This window comes from Anomaloglossus baeobatrachus, chromosome 1, assembly GCF_048569485.1.
Source record: "Anomaloglossus baeobatrachus isolate aAnoBae1 chromosome 1, aAnoBae1.hap1, whole genome shotgun sequence".
Taxonomy (NCBI): domain Eukaryota; kingdom Metazoa; phylum Chordata; class Amphibia; order Anura; family Aromobatidae; genus Anomaloglossus; species Anomaloglossus baeobatrachus.
Genome location: NC_134353.1, coordinates 798,321,712 through 798,345,536, shown reverse-complemented (window position 1 = coordinate 798,345,536; position 23,825 = coordinate 798,321,712). Strand labels below are relative to the sequence as shown.

The 23,825-nt window shown below is 43.5% G+C and overlaps 1 protein-coding gene across 3 annotated transcripts in view; it reads right to left on the bottom strand.

Annotated features, from left to right (window-relative positions):
- MCC (MCC regulator of Wnt signaling pathway) overlaps nt 1-23,825 on the bottom strand; it is a 498,291-nt gene that overhangs the window by 6,124 nt on the left and 468,342 nt on the right. For all 3 annotated transcript variants that reach the window (XM_075325006.1, XM_075325007.1, XM_075325008.1), the window contains one exon: nt 2,933-3,055. In XM_075325006.1, the coding sequence (XP_075181121.1) occupies nt 2,933-3,055 (123 nt within the window). The remainder of the gene's footprint in view (nt 1-2,932; nt 3,056-23,825) is intronic.

Here is a 23,825-nt window from a genome sequence, read left to right as displayed (position 1 = left end):
CCCCATGGGTATGACCTCACACAGGTCCTTCAACAAAGTGAATCATTTGTATAATACTTACCATAGAGAACAGAGAGGGAGGAACAACAGTCAGGGGGGCGGGAATCCATATGAATACCCACCCATATATTATCTGCGCTGTTGCAAATGCCAATCAAGTAGCTGATGATTTTTTAACCTTCACTTTCTTGGATTTCAAAACCCATACATCCGAGCTGACCACAACAGGTATGTATAGACTCAGCCTGATCGTGCCAGTATAGCACTCGCTTTAGGTTATATAAGAAAATCCTGAAAATTGGTTCCCTTTAATAGATATGTAATGAAATGACAGTGTAGCCATGAAATAGATACCATATTCAGACATGGTGGATGGAGGCCAGTGTTAGGCCTCGTTCAGATTGTCTGTTTATCACATACACAAAAATTGGAATGGGTCTCATTTGTGTTTTTTCCCTTATAGATCAATAAACTGCAAAGCTCCCTCTATGCCTTGAAATGTTAATCACGGGCAGCCCATTAAAACCAGGCATGAGTTGTCCATGTTTTTCACAGATCCATAGACAGACTTGTGGGCGATATTCATCTGTGCAGTTGGTAAAAATGGACATTTCAGTGATTTTTGTATGGACACATGATCTGCAAAGGTCACAGACAAGTGAACGGCCCCATAGACTATAATGGGTTTTTGCTTTATCCTTGAAAAATTCAAGAACGCTTTGTGGAACATGGGCATCTGAGTAAAGCATTAGGCATTGGTCACAGGCTTCATGTTATTTAGACAGTGAAGGCTTTTCCAGGATGGTACATTAACCCCTTACTGCTATATAAAGTACACTTATGTGTCTCAGCTCCCTGACTTCTATGCAGGCTCAGGAAGCGAGCCCGCATCTTTACCATCAGCCTTTAACAGTCATACATGGAGCGGCGCCTGACTGTTAACTTGTTAAATTCCTCTCTCAACAGGGTCCCCCACACTTTGAGCAAATAGTATCCCGGAGTCTCGGATAAATGCTGGCACTGTGGAACAGCTGCTGGGACAATGTTACAATGTTCTGCCCTGCTCTCAGCGCCTTTTGGGAAGAGGTTCTTAAGGTTGTCCTGGAGGTAACGGGTGTATTGGTCCCCCCATCTCCTGAAGCAATTTTGCTTTACATGTTGCCCATGCCAAAGTCTATATACAAAAAAAAAATCACTTCTAAGACATCTTCTCCAGGCCGTGAAGACAGTGATTCCCCAATATTGGAGGTCTCCGGATCCCCCTTCCTTGGAGGAGTGGTTTTCTGAGATCTCCATTACACACAGAATGGAATCTCTAATTGCCCATACTCAAACAGAAATTGAATGAATTGCCCTGAAATGGTTTCATTGGGAGGCCTTTCTCTACTCTCCCCTATATTGTCATCTTCTCAAATAATCGTGCCTATTACCAGTGTTCTCTCTTTTTTTCTCGAGTCCTCGTTTCTTTCTTTCCACTTCTTCTGACATAACGGCTAATTTCAATTTTGAATTGATATTTAATCTTGTCAGTTTTGGACATTTTGTGATTATTTTGATACATGTTTTATTCTTCCTGAATCCATGTTTGTATGGTTGTATATCTCAATAATCTAATAAAAATTTAAATTATAAAAAATTCCTCTCTCAATCTGTGACAGGATCCTTCACAGTGCGTGTCCTGGGGTGCTCATGGGTTGCCATGACAGGTGCCAAATTTCCAAAGACCCCCATGCCTGTCACGACAGTAGCACTGTGAAAGTCTGGCTGTGGCTGGCATTCATAGGAGACCGTACATTTTGCTATATACAGCAAATCTGTGGTATTGTTGTATAGACCCCAAGCGATTGGATAATTGCAGGTTCAAATCCGCTAATAAGGGACTCAAATTCAAGCCTTAACACAGGTTTATTGGCAAAAAAATTTAAACGTTATGGTGATTTTTAAAAATAAATATTAATTAGCAGAATTTTTTTTTTCAGTTTAAATGAAAAACAAAAAACTATGCATGTTTGGCATCGTTGTAATCATACACACCTAAAGAATCAGAGCCAGGTCAATTTTACTGTATACTGAACACTGAAGAAAAAAGAAAAAATAACCCCTAAAAAACCCTTAAAGAATTTTGCTTTTTTACGCTTTTTTGCAAAGCTTGGAATTTCCCCCCGCTTTTCAGTACACCACATGATAAAATGGATGGTTTCATTCAAAAGTACAACTCGTCACGCAAAAAACAAGCCCTCACACGACTATGGACGGAAAAATGAAAAAAGTACGCCTCTTGTAAAAAAACTATGCAAAAAAAAGAGCGAAAAAACAAAACATAGGACAAAAAGCCCAGCCCAAAAGAGAACATATACAGCAGCGACTGCTAAAAGGATTGTCTGATTAAAGGGAATCTGTCATCTGGTTTTTGCCACCTAATCTGAGAGCACCATAACGAAGGGGCAGAGACCCTGATTCCAGCGATGTGTCACTTACTGGACTGCTTAGTGTAGTTTTGATAAAATCACTGTTTAATCAGCAGTAGATTTTCATTAGAGGACTACTTGGTGTGCTTGCAGGTAATCCAGCATTGTCATGAGCTCTGTATAACTGCTAGATCTGCAGCGGAGAAGACATTGATTTTATCAAAATTACAGCAAACAGCTCAGTAAGTGACATCACTGGAATCAGGGTCTCTGTCTCTACATTATGCTGCTCTCAGATGAGGGAGCAAAAACCAGGTGACAGATTCCCTTTAAAAATAAAGGTGGCTCCAGTGTCTCTCCCTGTAGGACCCAGCACATGGGTATTATAAATGCAGGAATGCAGGACGTAGTGGGCACCATGGACGTCTGCCACCAGGTTCCACACAATTTAGAGGATTGCTGGGGGCTCCTGTTATCAGGATACTTTCCCCCATGTAATAGAAAGGTGTACACTCATTACTCACCTATTAGCTCTCTTAAGGTCATTGACAAACTCTGCCGACTGCTGATGCCGGATTTCACTGCTTTTTGTGAGTCTTTCTAAGGCGCTCACCAGCTCTTGTGCCCGGGACTTTAACTTCTTTTCCCTGGAGTAAAAAAAAAAACAAAAACAAAACAAAACAAAAAAACAAAATGAGACGTTCTGTGTGATCATCAGAAGTGCTGCGATACAATCTGTAAACACCAAGTTACAAATCATATACATGACACAAGCGACTGAAGGAAATGACTGTAAGGAGCTAGACCAGGACTGCAGGCACAAGCTAGCCTAATATACAGTTTATGTATGTAATGTGAAGTGACTGTCTGCTGCGGGGGTTGTTAGCACTCCATGTTGTAGAGAAGATACAATGTCCTATACTATTGCAGTAAGGGACCTGCTGATTGCTACCACAAATGTAATGCAGACTATGTCCAGTAGGGGTCACCAGCTCCTTAGAGTCTCTCCTGCTCATTTTCGGAGGAGCCATGAATTACAATCCTACTGGAGCGGTCAAGATCCTAAAATAGCAGCCGAACCTCACTTAATCCAATAATAAAAAATGGTGCAATTTATTTAGCTAATTCAGACTCATTGCCACAATGACATCGTCCGTCAGAAGCATCTGATTTCATTTGTAGGCGGAGGCCTGACATACAACCGAGCAAAAAAAAAAAAAAGAAAGGGCAGAATAAAGCAAGTGTATTATGACATTTGGCGACTATTCTTATAGGCTATCCCCTTTAATATTACAGAAAATCACCACAGGGATGACGGCAGTATCTGAGCTGTACTCCGGGAGTGTAGGGTACGTTTTCACGCAGTCAAAATGCTCCAGGTTTTCTTCTGTGTATTAACTTGTAGAACATTCAATGCATTTTATAGCACATAAGATTTTAAGAAATGCTGCACAAATGCTACAAACAATATACACAAATAAATTGACACAATTTCCAGGTTTTCCACTCCAGGTCAAAATTTCCCACATACACAGTGTAATATTCACAGTGTTAGGATCCAGCTCAGCTTGTCAGTTCCAGTGATCATGACACGAAGGTCACTATGTAAATTGTGTACTTGTAGTCATGTGCCGACCAACTTATTTAATCATTTTGATGTTCTATTAAAGGGAATCTGTCACCCTTTTGGGGGTTTTTAATTGTTAATATGGGCATACAGGTGGCATATAGGTGAAATTAGCTATACCAGTATGCCTTCAGGATGAGGGGTCATTTGGCAAAAATCTTCTTTTATATCATCTATCTTCCAGGCTATAGGGGGTGTGCTGCCCGGAAGATAAGCCGGCCTCCGATCTTCATTATCCCCAATCTCCTCATCTTCTCTAGTATACGCCTGTGATGTGGAGTGTGGCTGAAAATCCTGCTCCTGTGCATTCTGCCTGCCGTCTCTCCCCTGCACTGTGAAGTGGCAGTGACTCCCCGACACCTGCACAATGCAAAATTGAAGCCTACCCACAGAAGGGGGAGAAATGGCAGGCAGAATACCCAGGTGAGGGATTTCCGGCAGCGCTTCTCACATCACAGAGAAGAGGAAAAGAAATTGGAGATAATGAAGACCGGACGCTGGCTTATCTTTTCGGCCAGCGAACACTCCATAGCCTGGAAGATAGAAGATATAAAACAGGATGTTTCCAAAACGGCCCATCATACAGGCATGGCTAATTTCACCTCTATGCCACCTGTATGCCCATATTAATAACTAAAAAAAACACAAAAGGGTGACAGATTCCCTTTAAAAGAAGTAGATGAGAAGCTAATGAACATGTGACTTCAAGTATACAATTTACATAGTGACCTTCATGTCATGACCGAGCTGAATCCTAACAGTGTGAATAATACACTGTTAGTATTTAGCAAACCCTGAAATGAAAACCTCCAAGATCTGCAGCATGTAAATTAATGATGCATATTTGCGTGATAATTTAATCTTTTGGGCCAAGTTGCCATGGTGCATATCTGCCCTTTTTGATGCTGCGTATTTGCATACAGAAAAAGCGCAGTATATTATAGTTCAAGCAAAGTGGATGAGATTTATAGGAACCTCATGATCACTGTAAGGCTATGTGCCCACTAGAAAAATGATTTTTCTTAAGAAATTTCTTGAGAGTAAATGATTAACGCACCAATAACGCAGGTAATAATGCATGCGTTATTACTACACTTTGGTGCGTTTGTGGTGTGTTTTTTTGCAGGTTGGTCCCTGCGTTTTTTAATGCTTTTAACAGCTACTTTAACATAATATATAGCTAGAGAGATAATCGATAGATAATAGAGAGAGATACATAGATAAGAGATACATAGATAAGAGATACATACATAGATAGATACATAGATAGAGGGATACATAGATACATAAAAGAGGGATAGATATTCCAGCTTTATTTATGATGTTTGGGTTCCCCCCCACAGTATTTATCAATCAGCTGTGACACACTGAGGATACACTGCAGTTCTCGAGGCCGGTAATGTGTTCACATCACCGACCGTGAGAAATGTCCTGGAGTTACCTTTGCAGCCTCGCTCAGGGAGCCGCATTAAGCTCTCGCTCACTGAACGAGGCTGCGTGGAGAACTGTCACACGCACCTGGAGCAGTGCTGGAAGCGCCGCAGGACATCGGTGTGGATTACGTCGGAGCTGTGTTTGGGGGGTTAATAAAGTGGAGTATTTATTTTTTCCAAATAAAGCAATTTTTCGGGGCTGTGTGTGTGTGTGTTTTTACTGTCACTCACATTTTAGTAATGGCGTGTCATAGACACTGCCATTACTAATCTTGGACTTAGCGGCAGCTATTGGTTGCCGTTAACTAATTATTACCCTGATTGCCACCGCATCACTGCAACAGGAACAGTCGGGGGACACGCTGGGACTAATGGATAATTGATGTGACATTCTCGGGGCAGCGGCGGGCTGATATTCTGGACTGCGGAAGGGGTGGGTGGGTAAGGTGCATTAATCATGGCCCTCGCCCTCCCCAGCCTGAGAATACCGGGCCGCCGCTGTGTGCTTACCTGGCTGGACGGTAAAAATACGGCGGAGCAGAAGCTTTTTTTTATTATTTTTAATATGTACATTAGATTTCTATGTGTCTGTGCATTATATATGTATACTTCCTACACCACTGAAAATGGAAGAACTTTCTCTTCCTCTCCTAGTCACATCACTTCCTTGCAAAACGCAGGCAGTGATGTACACTATGTCCCGAAAAACGCAAAATAACGCGGGAATAACGCAGGAAACCGCAATGAAACGCACATAACTTGCTACCTGCGTTATTCCCTGCATGATTACATTACAGTCAATGGAGTGAATAACGTAGTTAGCTGCAGAAAAGAAGTGACATGCTCATTCTTTTTGTTAAGAAAATTCTTTCAGTAGATTTTCTTAAGAAAAAAACGCAGTGTGTGCACAACTAATTTTTTTTGCCATAGATTTTGCTGGGGAATGTCTGCAGAAAGGTACAACCATCTTCTCAAGAAATTTCTGCAGCAAAAAACGCAAAAAAACGCAGTGTGTGAACATAGCCTAAGTGGAAATTAACTTGTGATTTTTTTTTTTGTGTTTCTGCAGAGGAAACTAATTAAAAATGCATGTATTCTGCACCAATCCAATAAACTGTGATGGAAGCCAGGTAATTCGGCAAAGAAGTTTCCAAAAGAAAGGCGTTTTATTTAAAATTTGACAAGAACAGGAGATGAAAATGCAATAAAAATACAAGAAAAGTAAATTGCTACTGAAAATCTGCAGCATCAAAAACGCACTGAACACTACAGGAATGTAGTCTTGTAATTCAAAGGGTGAAATATGCAACTTCTCTCCTCCTAAAATATCCGCTGTGGATAGAACGGTGGCATTTCTGCAGCAGGAGGTGACGTAAGAGCCTAAGTAGCCTAAGGTTATATTCACATCATCAGGATTTGGGGAGTTTTTCAGTTGTAGAATTTCTGCACCCGTTACTTAAATCAAGTTACTTGTGTGTTTTTCATTGCATTTGTGAGTATATATTTGTATATGTCAGTGTGATTTTTGCTTCTTGTTGCCATGTCAGGTTTGTGCAGTCCAATGTGCTCTGTGTTCCCCCATTCCCCGATTGCCTTCACATGTAACCCGACGTGGGAATAAAGTCTTTTTGATACAGCAACTCCGGTGAGTGCCTTTCGTTCTATAAAAATGTTGTACATGACCCACCTATTCTTTGAAAAGAGCACAACGGAATACTGCATAAATACTGCCAGAATGCGATTTTGTTGATGTGCATCAAATAACAGAGATGGTTGATTATGGTCTTCAAGCAAAATCATGCGTTAATATGAAACTCCAATAATGTGAATAGCTGCTTTGTTATTGATGCTTCCTTGTATTTGGCTTTGACAAAACTTCGATATAATTATGTGCGGATCACATGTGTTTTCCACATGGTAAATGCACTAAAAAGCATATGCATTTTTACCTGTGGATTTTCTATTAGGAAAATGCACACAAAACTCCGCATAACTGCAAGAGATGCTGACATGTTGTGGATTTTAACCAGGCACTGCCTTTTGACGCTGAGTAAAGAAAAGCAGCACCGTGGGCAGGAGCTTTCTATAAATCTCATCCACTTTCCTGGAACTGTAAGATTTTGCAACAGTGAAAATGTGCAGCGTCAAAAACTCTCCAAAAACTCATCACACAGCCTAAAGGTTACTCCTAATCACTGAATACCTCCGCCACAACCAAGACCGATCCCTCAGCCAGTCAAGGCCAGCTATGGGGTTAATCCGATTTCCTTCGATCGCCCCTGATGCCAGATGACAAATTATAAACCCCACAGCCCATGGAGCACAGGTAAACCTGTGTAGGCTTTTGACCGGCTGCTGTGTGGTCACCAGGAATTTCTCTGCAGCTACGAATCTATAGTATATTTTATAGGTATATAAAGAAATAATCATGCAGTCTGTGTGCCAATATTCATAATCTGCATCATGTGACTAAAAAAATATTTCATGTATAGAAGACACAAAGGAAACCATAACTCTACTGTACAGAGAAAACTTTAAAATATAACGGTTTTAAAAACTATAAGGTCACTCAAAACATATGTCTTAAACAAAAAAATAAAATTATATATATAATATATAAAGCTGAATGTGTGTCTGTCTGTCTGTCTGTCTGTCTGTCTGTCTGTCTGTCTGTCTGTCTGTCTGTCTGTCCCCGGGATTGGCATCTGCACTGTCGCAGCTACAGCCACAAAATTTTGCACCCTCACACGTCTGGATCCCGAGAGCGTCATAGGCTATGTTGTGAGGTGAAATATTAACCCCGCGTGTTCCACTTTACCAATCAATTTTGCCCCTATCTACATAATGGGGAAAAAGTGAAACGAAAAGTGTTGGAGGCAAATTGACAGCTGCCAGATGTGAACAAGGGGGACATAAAGAATGAGGCGATGGTGCCAAAGAGTATATACCGTACAGTTGCTAAGGTGGGGCCCCGACAAGGGATACTCACCACACTCGGGGATATGAACACACACACACATAATGCGCCACACACTACCACATGCTTGAACACATATACCACCCTCAGCACACATTTCACCACACATACACCAACCTCACCACATAATCGCCCTAAAACACATACAAGTCTGGTATTATCCTTCAAAAATAAAAATCTGATTAATAAGCAGCCAAACTACAAGAACAACAAATGTACCACATAGGAAATACGGCAGCTGTCAGTCACATGACCTGTCTATATGTGTATGTGTGAGCTAATATATACTGTCAGGGGGAGGGCTTTCTGTTGCCTGGAGATTTATCAGGCTGCCAATAGCAACCAATCACAGCTCAACTTCTATTTTGCTACAGTTAATTAATCAGAGCTCTGATTGGTTAATATAGGCAACAAAGGACATTCTCAGTATAAGAAAGCTTGTGTGAGGTAATAGGATGTCAGTTAGGGTGTGTTGGTGGAAAGGCTGATGTCAGTCATATTACCTCTACGTGAGAGGATATAGAAACTGTCAGTTACAGACTATTTTTACCACAATAATGCCTCATAAGAAAAGGAATACCTTGGCACGAATGTCAGCTGATGCGAAAAGAAAAGTTGCATTACGGGCCAATGAAAAATGTGAAGACCGAGAAACAAGGCTGACACACATGAGAACAGCAGCTGCTTCCTCAAGAGCCAATGAACTTTCTGAGGAGAGGAAAGCGAGGCTTGCAGACATGAAAACAAGAACTGCTTCCTCAAGGGCCAAATGAACTTTCTGAGGAGAGGGTAGCGAGGCTTACAGCAAGAGAACAAGAACTGCTTTTTTAAGAGCCAAATGAACTTTCTGAAGAGAGGGAAGCGAGGCTTGCAGATAAGAGAAAAGCTGCTTCCTCAAGGGCCAATGAGTCATCTCAGCAGAGAGAAGGCCGACTTGACACTAAAGGTGGTGTCACACACAGCGACGACGACAACGACATCGCTGCTAAGTCGCCATTTTCTGTGATGTAGCAACGACCTCAACAGCGACGTCGCTGTGTGTGACACATAACAACGATCAGACCCCTGCTGCGAAATCGCTGCTCGCTCCTGAATATTCCAGGTAATTTTTTGATCGCTGCTATCCCGCTACGCCATGATGATAAGCTCAGCATCCTTGTGCTTGACACCGCAGCAGTGACGGTCGCGACGACGCTGAAGGCAGTGATGTAAAACTGAAAGCAGGACAAGGGCGTGTTTTTGCAGTGTATTTTGCAACGCCCCTACGACTCCGATTGGTGGTTACAACAGCGTTCCGATTGGGTACCTTGCCGAAGGCGTTACAGTGATTTCATTCTTTAAGTTCCATTCTTTGTTCCACGTAGTACATTCAAACTGCGTGTTGAAAAAGTTTGGCACGGTCACCCAATCAGGCGCCGCTGTAGTGATTACCAATCGGAATAGAGGGGCGTGAAAAAAGGCAACACAAAGGCGCTGTAGCGATCACCAATCGGAACAGAGGGGCGTGAAAAGAGGCAACACAAAACATGTCTAAGGGTAAACACCACGCTTCTATCAAGGTCTGAGTCGTCGCATAGCGACGCATGTGACACTGCACAACGACCGTCAAGGTCGCTATGATCGCTGCTCCGTCGCTGCTTAAAATTACATGTTTGACAGCTTACTAGCGATCATTTAAGGTCGCTGTTACGTCAAAGGAAATGGTGACGTAACAGCGACGTCGTTGTCGCTGTCGTTGTGCGTGTGAACCCAGCTTAAGAGAATTGCTATTTCTTCCACCAAGGCACAGGAAATGGTTGGAGATTTGAAACATGCTGCCTTTTGTTACCAATCAGACATAAACTATCAGGATCATTCTAAAGTTCAGATAGGAAAAATGGATGTGAACTGCATGTACTGCAGTGCCCTGAAATGGAAAGATGAACCGTCAGGTTTATGCTGTGCAAATGGCAAGATAAAACTTCTACCTCTCCTGTCACCACCAGATCCCCTAAAGTCTCTGATGACAGGTACCAGTACAATATCAAAGCATTTCTTGGACAACATTAGGAAGTACAACTCCTGCTTCCAAATGACATCATTTGGTGCAACAAAAGAAATGTTTACAACAGGATTTATGCCGACATTTAGGCTATGTGCCCACGAGACTCTGTATCTGCGAATTTTTCTGCATCAAAATCCGCAGCTTTCCCCCGGAATCCGCACCTTTTCATAGGTGCGGATTTAATGCGGATTTGACGTGGATTTTGTTGCGGATTTTGCGATTTTTTAAATTCAATTGAATAGGCAAAATCCGTACGAAAATCCGCAACAATAATTGACATGCTGCAGATTTTTCCGCACGAAAATCGGCACGATTTCCGCTGCGGAAAAATCCGCAGCGTGGGCACAGCATTTCCCAAATGCCATAGAAATGGCTGGGGAGTAGCTGTGCTGCAGATTTCTGGAAACTCCGCGGCTTTTCCGCGAGAAATCCGTGGCAAAATCCGCGCATTTTCCGCAGTGTGGGCACATAGCCTTAAAGTTCAAGGACAGGTTTACCACTCAAATGGGTCACTGCTTCCATTGCAAGGAGAAGAACCTCAATTTCTTCAACTCTTCTTCATGGGAAATGCAGAAGCAGAGGCTCAGCGGAGATGCTCTTTAATTCCTAACACTCGCCATGATATTGTCACTATTTTGCAGCAGTTCCTTCACTCCAACAATCTATATGTTCAACTTTTCAAGTCTGCACTTGAATGTATGCCAAATGACGATTACAAGGTTGTCTTTTGAGCTGACACAAGGGTGAACATCAGCGACGTTTCAATGCTCCCACATTTGATGAGGTAGCCATCTTGATTGTAGGTAATGATTTTCAAAGCCGTGATATTGTGCTTCAGAAAAGGAACAATAGTTTGCAACGAGTAGCAGAAACTCACAGGTCCTATGATGCATTACTTGGCCAATTTAGTTAAATCTGTGTGGAATATCTGTGGTGTTGAAATATATGTTGTGAAATGCTTCTATAAGCCTAGTTTTTGTCTTTTAATAATTACATTTCTATATATTTGTTTTGTGGTTTTTGTGTGCAGAATAATTTTTTGTTAATACATTCTATTTTGTGACAGCAGTTATTAACCCGGGCGTAGCTGGGTAGTACAGCTAGTATATACATACACACACAAAATTTATAGTACTCAGAGGGGTGCTGGTAGTTGAAAAACACCTCGGTTACTTACCGGTAGCCGTTTTTTCCAGAACCCATGACAGCACCACGTGAGAGAGAGGGATCCGCCCAGCGAGGACAGGAAACCATTCTGAAATAAAAGGGTGGTACCTCTCCCCTTCGTCAGTTGATTACCGAGAATTGAGAGGACCTCCAACAAACGTTAGAACTTAACTCTATCACCAACTATAACACACACACATGCACACCCAGAATAGTGCACACTAAGGGTGAAAAGGGAGGGATTATATGGGTGCTGTCATGGGTTCTGGAAAAACCGGCTACCGGTAAGTAACCGAGGTGTTTTCCCCTCACCCATGACAGCACCACGTGAGAGATTTCCAGAGAATAATGTATTAGGGAGGGACCAACGTCTCAAGCACCCTTCTACAAAACGAGAGATCAGCCGAGGAGGATAGATCCAACCGATAGTGACGGAAGAAAAAGGAGAATGTGAAGACCAGGTAGCGGTCCTACAAATCCAGTCAATAGATACCTGCGTCTTCTCAGCCCCGGAGGGCGACACCGCACCGGTGGAAAGGGCCCTTAAGCTCTCAGGGAAGGCAGTCCCACTAGATGAGTAGGCTAAGCAATGGCCTCCCTAATCCACCTAGAGATAGTGCAGTTTCACACCCACAGACCTTTTCTACTACAGAGAGGGCTATGAAAAAGGACTGTTTTCCCCACACTATGTGTCACTGAGATGTAGAGAAGCAGGGCCCTATGAACCTCCAACGTATTAATCTGTTTTACCCCTGTATTTGTAGGATGGCCGCAAAAGGAGGGAGGATTATACCCTGCGTGCTATGGAATCGAGAGGCGACCATTGGGAGAAAAGGTCCTATTAACACCTGACCCGGCCTATCATTGAACAACTGAGCGTAGGGCCGTACTACCGATAAGGCGTGTAAGCACTAATTCTGCGAGCGAATGCCAAGGCCCAGAGCAAAATCGTTTCCAATGTCAGGGAGAATTTTTTTTTTTTTTTTTTTGGCAATAGGTTCAAAGGGAGGACTCGTGAGGGCGTCCAACCCTAATTTGATCCCCCGGTGGAACTGTCAGGCATGAACTCACAAACCCAATAACCTTGAACCCACCGATCTGCTGCCAGTTTTCCAATGTATAAGGTTCCCAGGGCAGAACAGGAACCCCTAGAGTGTACACTGAGAATCCTAGAGCAACCCCGTCTGCAAGAATGCCAATTTGCATGGAATAGGAACTCATACCCAAGGGACCATTTGCAAAGAAGGGGAACTTTTGTCACCCTCTCCCATAGAGTGTAGTGGTAACCGGTTTATGGCTCTTCCGCAAGGAAGAGACCGGGTCAGAGGAGAACCCTTGCGCATCAGCAACAGCCTCTCAAGTTCTAAGCTGTGAAATGAAAAAACCCATTGCCTGCACGAGGAACACAGGTAACTGCACTAACAGGTCCGGAATCCCTGGCAGAACCCCAGGATCCGGGACAGACAATGCCCTCAGGAGAGAGAGCCATGGCCCCTTGGGCCAGAAGGGGGCGAGGGGAAGGACCCTCGCCCGAGCTTCCCCGAGCTCTTGGAGAACCATCGAGAGCATGACAACAGGGGGAAGGACATAGGCTATTCCGAAGGTCCATGGAATGGAAGCGCATTCACCGCGAGGGCTGGACTGCTGGGAACATGGAACAAGAAGTCTATATGCCAGTTTAGCCTGGAGTAAACAGGTCTCTCCGTGGTATTCTCCACAGAGCCACAACCGTTGAAAGATCCGCGGATTCAGGGATCATTCCCCTTGCCGCGGTTGATGGCGCCTGAGGTAAGCTGCCAACTACAGGAATGGCCCATCGGGATTCAAACCCACAAGCTCACACATCCAAGGCCACAAGCTTACCACGAGACCATGGAAAAAACATTGGCATTTAGAATCCAGTGAAGTGTAGAGCCGAGGGGGATTCTGTCCCAGTAAAGACCGTAAGATGCCAGAATGAGGGATGGGGATCGTGCCCCCCCCAGCGTTTCAGGAAGGAGACGGTAGACTGAGTGACCGACAGCAACCGAACGAGAAAACCCTGGAGGAGGGGGCAAAGGGAATTTAGTGCTCGTTTGTAAGACCCTAGCGTCAGGAGGAGTGAGGGCTGTGCTGCTTCCTGCGCTGACCACCAGCCCAGGGATATCTGCACCTGGAGGCGAGCATCCCCAGCCGTACCGGCTGGCATCAGCAGTGACCACCTTCAGATGCCGAGGTAGCCAGGAACCCCACAGACAGGTTGCCTATGGACGTCCACCAAAGCAGGGAAGTCTTGACTGGCAAGGAGAGAATGATGTCCCCTTCGAATATCTTCCTAAGGGCTTTTTTTTTTTTTTTTGTTTGGCAGACAGGATTTGCCATTGGAGAGCCCTGGAGTGGAACAGGCCCCATGGAGCCGCCGGTAAGCACAATATCATAGTGCCCCGCATGGAAATAGCGTGTCTCAGAGACATGATGGCATGGCAAAGTGCCCCCAGGGCCTATTCTGACACCTTGAGTATCTACTCTGCTGGAACAAAAGGGATAACCTTTGGAAGGGCTGCTTGGCGTCGGATACGGTCTCCAACGCATCTTCCAGCTGTTTACCAAAAGGAGCAGAGCGACATACGCCCCTGAACATAATTCATGCTTGGTTTGCAGGCATATGGGACAGCCCTTCAACCATGCCATTCCGGCCAGATTAGACAATCCTGCACAACGGGCCCCCAGCCTGATAGCATCGGCTGACGACTCTGCAAGAATGCCGCTGCTCCCTGCAGCAGTGGTAAGTTTAGAAAAAGATATACTCCCGAGGAGTTGTATCCTTCAGCTGATCTACAATAGTTTGTAGCCAGATCCTAAAAATCACGGGCCGTGCAGGGATTTGGCAATAGTCGGCTTCAGAATTCCTGCTGATGTTTCCGACAAGTGCGTGCATACAGGAGCATGCATATGGGACCTGGAGAGTGAGTGCCGTAACTGACAGTAACAAGCCCCCACTGTTAGTGACAGCTGTTAAGACAGAGCTGTCACTGTGTACATGTCAATCTGTAGGCATGGACCCCAACTTCTGCTGTATGTCATAGGGGTGTTGTTGCCAACCGTGGAGGATGCCGCTGCTGAATTGTCACAAAGGAAGGGGCTGCTACAAACCATAGAGCAATACATTGTGAGGATTAGCTCAGGTAGGCATAGGCAAGGTCACAGGACGACACAGTATCTTCATAAAAAATTCCAGCCGTTTATGAAAAACTTGTCATAAACGGCAAACATTAAACATAACAGGCCTCTCCTGGCTTAAGGCAAAAACATAGCACAACCACATACCGTGGGCTTCCAGTCCAATACGGTCTCTATTGGAAGTGTGGCACCTGTACACTCTGGCTCCTGCCAGGGAACAACACTTTCTGTGGCTCCTTCCAAGAACCCAGAGACACTCTGCAGACTCCTGTCTGTCTCTCCACTCAAGGAGAGCCTTGGTCCAGTAGCCATAGCACTAACCAGCCTGGCTTGCACACTACTTCCAGTCTAAACCCAGACTGAATACCAGAACCCTGTGTTCAGCCTCCACACATGCTGATACATCCAGAGCTCCCAGCTCTACTCTCACACTCTGCAGAACACACATTGAGTCTCCTAATCAGACCAGACACACCCACAGGTGGAGGACTGTGATTCTCCACACCTGCACAGCACACTGGGCTTATTAAAGGGAACCTGGCCCTTAGTTGCAGAAAGAAGCCTTTGTGGAACTACAAGTCCCATAGCAACCCCTCCAGGTTAATATCGCAGCGACCTTCTCCACTGCGACATATAGCGACCATTTACCATAATGGTGGTCGCTACCTCACAACATATACACATTTGTAACCCGCATGCAGCAATCCATAGATCGAAGCAGAGCCATTGCCAACCATGCCCCACACAAGGGGTCTCCGACACACGGCCCGCAGGCCATATCGGCTCTCTGCACAGGGGACACTCCGTATGGATTTTAGGAGCCACCTAATGATGCAGATGACATTCACGAAGATCACTCACCCACCCCAGGAGATCAAGGGTACCGGTCCTGGAGGCTTCGTCGGAACATCCACAGGTCCTGCAGAAGTCATGGAGCCACAAGAGGATTTGCCCTTCTGGCTATTGAGGCCGGGCAGGTTTGTTTCACTTAGAACGGTGACTGTTCATACAGCTATGCTGCCGGTGCTCCAGAGAGTGCTGCTGCCTCTCTGAAGCCATCCTGGGATGTAGGCATGAGCACCCGTGCTGCTCCTCAACCTTCCGGTCCCATAAGGTGCCCCCCACCGTTTCAATGCGCCCAGCGGTGTCCAGACGGCCGGCGTCTGCCCTGAAACACCGCCGCTGCTGCATGGGCGCCGCCATCTTCTTCAGGAGACGTCACGCAAGCACGCCTCCTGTACCCTGCATGCCTTGCGCGCGTCCCAGAGTGCGCCATATTCGGAAGTCCTAGGCAGCAGGGGAGCGCAAGGGGGAGGATGGAGCGGCGGTCCGGAACCCCTGATGGGCCCTGCCGCACACCAGGTTCCCTAAGGGCTGGTGGACGGCTCTTCCAGCCCCGAAGAACGGCACCGCAGGACTCACCCTGCTTTTCCGGACACCGGACGGGGCTGGGTAAATACAGCTTCTGTACTTCAAACATCTTACTTCAACCGCCGTATTCCAGAACAAGGTCTCCCATCAAGGACAGGAAACCAACTAACGAAGGGGAGAGGTACCGCCCTTTTATTTCAGAATGGTTTCCTGTCCTCGGTGGGCGGATCCCTCTCTCTCACGTGGTGCTGTCATGGGTGAGGGGAAAATAATAACTTTCATAATCCAGGTACAGCTGTAGTTAAGGTTAAATAACCCTAGCCATCCCTAAGGTGACCCTACCTAGCTGTGGGGCTTGACAGTGGCACCATAAGAATGCATGGTGGTGCTCTCACTCAACGCCGAGTTACCCTAACTGTTCATGAATTCACCCTCTCTACTCAATTTAAATAAAATAATAGTAAAAAAAATGTATTTGGGGAAATTGTAGACAACAGATAAAGCTGGGGCCACACAAGCAATCGGATCACAACTGCAGAGGAGAGGGAGAGTGTAATTTCTCCATCTCCTCCATTGTTAGCCTGTGCGTATGTCGAACTGCACTCCGGTGTCATCCGAGTGCAGTCCAATGTTTCACTAGCACCCATAGACTTGTATGGGTGAGAGTGAACAGTCACTCAAAGCATGCTGCAATTGTTTTCTCAGTCCAATTAGGGCTGAAAAAAAAAGCCTATAAACAGTTTGCTGAAGACAAGCAGATTAAGGACATGTATTACTGGAACCATATCATGTGGTCTGATGAGACCAAGATAAACTTATTTTGTTCAGATGGTGTCAAGTGTGTGTGGCGGGAACTAGGTGAGAAGTACAAAGACAAGGGTGTCTTGCCTACAATCGAGCATGGTGGTGGGAGTGTCATGGTTTTGGGGCTGCATTAGTACTGCCAGCTGTGGGGATCTATAGTTCATTGAGAAAACCGTGAATGCCAACATACTGAAGCAGAGAGTGATCCCCTCCCTTTGAAAACTGGGCTACAGGGCAATAGGTCAACATAGCGAACACACCTCCAAGATGACTACTGCCTTGCTAAAGAAACTGAGAGTAAAGGTGCTGGACTGGCCAAGTATGTCTTCAGACCTAAACCTTATTGAGCATCTCTGGGGCATCTTCAAATGGAAGGTGGAGGAGCGCAAGATCTCTAACATCAACCAGCTGCGTGATGTCATCATGGAGGATGGAAAAGGACTCCAGTGGCTCCTGTGAAGCTCCAGTGAGCTCCATGCCCATGTGAGTTAAGGCAGTGCTTGCAAATAATGGTCTCCACACAATATTGACACTTTGGGCAAAATCTGGCTATTTTCACTTAGGGTTGTACTCACATTTATTGCAAGGAATTTAGACATTAATAACGGTGTGTCGAGTTATTTAGAGGGCACACTAAATTTACATAGTAATAAAAGCAGTACCCTGACTACTTTAGACCCACAACACACATCCGTGTAATTTGTACGTGTGCGGTACGTATTTGCACGTACCGGAGACACGTACACATGGAGACCCATGTTATTCAATGGAAGATGGCACACGTACGTAAAATCACACGGAACGTGTGTCCGTGTCATAAGTACGTGTGTGCGCTTTTCAACACGGACGACATGTCCGTTTTTGGCCGGCAACACGCAGGCACGGACCCGCTTTAGTCTATGGGTCCGTGCCTGCACGGACCGCACACGGAGTATGTCCGTGTTCAGCACGTATCGTCCGTGTCCGTATTTCATCACAAAATCTGAAACACTTGTTACCAATCTATCAGGTCAATAAAAAGCAAACAACACCACCAGGATCTCATGATGAATGATTAAAATCGTTAATTGGGTAAGAATGCGGGCCTTTAAAAACGGACAGCACACGGACAGCACACGTACGTATTTTATGTCAATACGGACATTCCACATGCACACACGGCGCGCATACGCCATCACACGGATGCCATACGTACCGGAGAAACGCCCCTAAAAAAATGGAACACGGACCCGAAAAACGGACCGTAAGACACGTACGTTTTTTTTGCGGAAGTGTGTTTTAGGCCTTACATTGTTTTAAATTGTCATATCTTCAGTGCTGTCCCACAAAATGATATAATAAAATATTTATAAACATGTGAGGGGTGTACTCTCTTTTGTCATATACTGTATGTAGGTTACTCATATTGGTTTTAAGTGACCTTCTGGTTTTTAAAACATTTATAAAAAAGTTATATTTTAAGCTGTTTTCGCTTTAGTGTTCAGGTTTCCTACTTTCTGACCCCGTAGGATAATTTTTTCACTGGTTCATTAAAGAAGACACAAGTAAGGCTGTTTATGGCCACAGTCATCATAAAATAAAAGCATTTATTGTTCCATCCCACAGATGGGTATTTAATGACGCCCATGAATATTAACCTCTATTAAAATATGGCATTAGACACATTAAAGTGCCAGCCCATAAGACCTGAACTGCGACTAAGGAGTAAAATCCTGTCCTGCTGGAGATCAGGACAAGTATGTGCATTACAGAACGGACTTGACAATTCAGCAGAAAAATGATGCCGCCTCGGCTCCGGCGGCAGATGTGTGGAGGACACAGCGTGCAGACATTGTCATCGTATTAATTACACAAATTATTACTGAAGCAGCAGCAGAATGGAGGAGAGTCCATCACATTTATAGATGACACTCATTGTGTTGCAACGCAAGACAGCCAGACGGCATTTATTTAATGCAGGCGGCTGCTGTGCTAATACATGAGCTAAAAAATGCAGTATGAACCATTACTAAATCAGCCATAATAGACGGTATGGTGCCTTGAAAAAGTATTCATACTCCGTGAACTTTACACGTTACACCTACAAATTGTGATTTTCTATGATCTACCAACACAAAGAAGCAAGTATTTGTGGAGTGTAAAGGAAATTATATATGGTTTTCTAAATATTTAAAAAACATAAATCTGAAAATTGTGATGTGGATTTGTATTCAGCCCCGAGTCAACAATTTGTAGGACGACCTTTCCCTGCAATTACTGCTGCAAGTCATTTGGAGAATGTCTCTATCAGCTTTGCACTTCTGGGAGACTGACATTTTGGCCCATTCTTCTTGCAAAATAGCTCTAGCTCAGTGAGATTAGATGGAGGTGTCTGAACAACCATTTTCAAGTTTGCCACAGATTCTCAATGGGATTAGGTCTGGACTGTGACTGGGCCATACACACACACACACACACACACACACACACACACACACACACACAAATATGCTTTGATCTAAACCATCTATTGTAGCTCTGGCAGTATGTTTAGGGTCATGGTCCTGCTGGAAGGTGAAACTACACCCCAGTCAAGAGTCTTTTGCAGCCCCTAAAAGGTTTTCCTTCAGGACTGTATTTGCCTACATCCAAATTCCCATAAATTTTGACCAGCTTCCCGTTTTTTGCTGAAAAAAGCCTCCATGTTAACACCACCATGTTTGACAGTGGGGATGGTGTTTTCAGAGTGATGTACAGTGTTCCTTTTCTACCACACATTGCGTTTTGCATTTAGCCCCAGAAGTTCTACCAGAGCACCTTCTTCCACATTCCAAATGATAGCTGTGTCCCCTACATCGCTTTTTGCAAATTGCACATAGGACTTCTTATGGCTTGCTTTCAAAAATAAAAAAATAGGCTAGCACCACCCAATAATATATAGGGTTCTTTGTGCCATGTACCAAGAAGAGCAATTGCAAAAACAAGAATTGAGGTTCATATGAGGCCCCAAAGTAACCCTGAATAATAAATATATAGACATTAATGGACCAAAAATGTGCAACGTGCATGAAAATTTATTGAGTACAGTGGCAGAATTTTCAAGCAATAAATTTTGCATTTATTTTCTGAAAATGAGAAATGGTCAAAATAACAAAAAAAATGCATTGCTTTCAGGCCTCAAATAATGCAAAGAAAACAAGTTCATAATCATTTAGAAACAACAATACTAATGTTTTAACTCCGGAAGAGTTCAGAAATCAATATTTAGTGGAATAACCATGATTTTTAATTACAGCTTTCATACATCTTGGTATGCTTTCCATCAGTCTTTCACACTGCTTTTGGGTGACCTTATGCCACTCCTGGTGCAAAAATGTAAGCAGTTATTCTTTGTTTCATGGCATGTGACTATCCATATGCCTCTTGGTTAAATTAAAGAGTTTTTAATGAGGTTCAGGTCTGGAGATCGGACTGGCCATGACCGTGACCTACAAAAGGAATGGCAAATGGCAGCTGGGGTAAAGTGCACGGCAAGAACAATTCGTAACAGGCTCCTAGGGGCAGGGCTCAAGTCATGTAAAGCTAGAAAAAAGCCTTTCATCGATGACAAGCAAAGGATAGCCAGGCTGACATTTGTCAAAAACCATAAGGATTAGACTATAGAAGACTGGAGTAAGGTAATCGTCTCTGATGAGTCTAATTTTCAGCTTTACCCAAGACCTGGACCTCTAATGGTTAGCCTGAGACCTGGAGAGGCGTACAAGCCACAGTGTCTTGCACCCACTGTGAAATTGGGTGGAGGATCGGTGATGATCTGGGGATGCCTCAGCAAGGCTGGGAATGGGCAGATTAAACTTTGTGAAGGATGTATGATTCAAGCTGCATACAAGGTTATCCTGAAAAAAAAAAAAAAGTTGCTTCCTTCTGCTTAGGCAATGTTCCCAAACTCTGAGGACTGGTTTTTCCAAGAGGACAATGTGCCATGCCACACAGCTAGGTCAATCAATGTGTGGATGAAGGACCACCACATCAAAACTCTGTCATGGCCAGCCCAATCTCCAGACCTAAACCCCATTGACAACCTCTGGAATGTAATCAAGAGGAAGATGGATAGTCACAAGTCATCAAATAAAGTTGTACTGCTTACATTTTTGCACCAGGAGTGGCATAAGGTCACTCAAAAGCAGTGTTAAAGAATGGTGGAAAGCATGCCAAGACGCATGAAAGCTGTGATTAAAAATCATGGTTATTCCACAAAATATTGATTTCTGAACTCTTCCTGAGTTAAAACATTAGTATTGTTGTTTCTAAATGATTAAGAACTTTTTTTTCTTTCCATCATTTTAGGTCTGAAAGCGCTGTTTTTTTTTTGTTATTTTGACCATTTCTCATTTTCAGAAAATAAATACAAAATGTATTGCTTGGAAATTCTGAGACATGTTGTCAGTAGTTTATAGAATAAAAGAATAATTTACATTTTACTCAAACATATACCTATAAAGAGAAAAATCAGAAAAACTGAAAATTTTGCAGTGGTCTCTCAATTTTGACAGAGCTGTATATTTATTATTCAGGGTTACTTTGGTGCCTCATATGTACCTCAATTCTTGTTTTTGCAATTGCTTTAAAAAAAAATGTCTTTCATCTTGCCAGTCTTCCATGAAGGCCAGATTTGTGAAGTACATGACTAATAGTTGTCCTGTGGACAGATTCTCCCACCTGAACTATATATCTCTGCAGCTTCCGGAGAGTGCCCATGGGTCTCTTAGCTGCTTCTCTAATTAGTGCTCTCCTTGCTTGGGATGTCAGTTACTGTGGACAGCCATGTATTGGTACGTTTGCAGTTCTTCAGTACTCCTTCCATTGAATGATGGATTTCTGAGCTGTTCAGAGCTTGGGCTACTTTTTTTTTCTGTTTACATCCTAACCCTGCGTTAATCTTCTCCAGAATTTTATCCCTGACCTTTCCGGGTGTGTTTTTGGTTTTCATGATGCGGGGTGATCCCTAATTTAAAAGAAACCTCTGAGGGTTTTCTCCGAACAGCTGTAGTGATACTGAGAACAAATTACACACATGTAGGACTGAATTTACAGATTATGTGCCTTCTGCACGTAATTTGTGACTCAGGACTTTATTTATGGGTATTAAACTAGAGGGGGCTGAATACAAATGCACATCACAATTTTCATATTTACTTTTTAAAATATTTAGAAAACCATGCATCATTTCCTTTACATTTCACACTTTGTGTTGGTATATCCCATAAAATCCTAATTAAAAACATATCAGTTTGTGTGTGTGTGTGTGTGTGTGTGTGTGTAACAGGGAAATAAAATGTGTAAAAGTTCATGGGGTATAGTTTTTTAAGGAACTTTATATAAGCTGCAAAAATAAATATTTCACTTTTAAATCCACTAAGCACAGCAGGCACCAGGTATTGTACTACATGTGACACCATTAAATATTTTTCAGCCAGTTCTATGCCGTTTTATATAAATCACCCACATTTCATCATGTCCCCAAAACATAAATTTACTACTTCACTATGGCGAATCCCATATGACGATGAATGTCTAAACCAATGGACCACCACTATTCTGTCCCAAAAAGAAGTCCTGGCACATGGTTGATATACTTCGTGCAGATGATGTCAAGACATGGAGATGGAAGCTGGGGGCATTAGATGCCTTAGTATTTTATTTTAGAGCTACAGCTTCAGGAGATAAATAATTATACGTAAGGAAAAAAACAATAGCTATAGCAAGGTTCGGAATGGAAATACAAATACATTTCATCACAAGTGTGCCACATTCCCCCCGTCTCTGGAGCACAGCACTGACTGCAAGCAAAATACTGTAATTTTCAATTCATGTGAGAGGAAGAGCGTTCAGAGTCAGAAAAAAAAGATTTCAAATGACATTTCCTTGAGAGAAATGAAAATGGTATTTCAGTCTCCAAACAAAACCCTGAAACTCCGCAACAGCTTTTCTCAGAAAGCCACCACAGGGTCAAGGACTAGGGGCGTCCAGTGTGTAAATTTTCATATTACCTTAATTATAGAAATAAAACTAAAGTACCATAGATATACTAGGACTACGGAGCTATTCCAGGATTCTGATACAAACGCACTGCTGATAGAGAATGTATTAGTGCAGATACAATTATTTACGGCGCACGCACTAAAATTTACCTTTTATTTCAGTCAATTAAAAACTATAACAAAAACTAACGGGTCCCATAGACCTCACAAAATAACACAAAATATGCAGCTCTCCTGTTTTGGAGGTAACAGGTGGACAGCAGGAATCCAAGCCTTCCAGTCTCCTGGCTTTAACGGCCCACTATACTAGCAGATGGCATATAATGGCGATAGAGCGCAGCACGCTGCCCAGTCAATAGCGATTATCAGCACTTAACAACTTGAGAACAGCTGCATAGTTTCAGTAGTTCTAATGTTTTGCTCCTGCGACTATTAGAATCAATATTCTCTCCGTCTGTGTAATTAAGTACAGTTACAGCATTACTAAGGTACCTGGATACCCTACAATTATCTCCTCCGAGGAATCCTAATTATGGAAAAAATGCATAAGGAGGATAGGGAAAATTGCCAGATACATTAGGGTAAAGCAGCAAAAGGGGTAACAGATGATCTTACCAGGAACAATATGGCAGACAGGGCAGATGATGACTTTTAGTTAAAAGGTTATTCTCAAAATCACAATGTGGTTTTACAATGTACACACTCATTTAGCAATCTGTGCCAAAATAAAGCAGTTTGAAACCTGCTCAGTTTTGGGCATATCACCATCCAAAGGATGCCTCTCCTGGCTCCACAGATGCCATACAAACCATTCT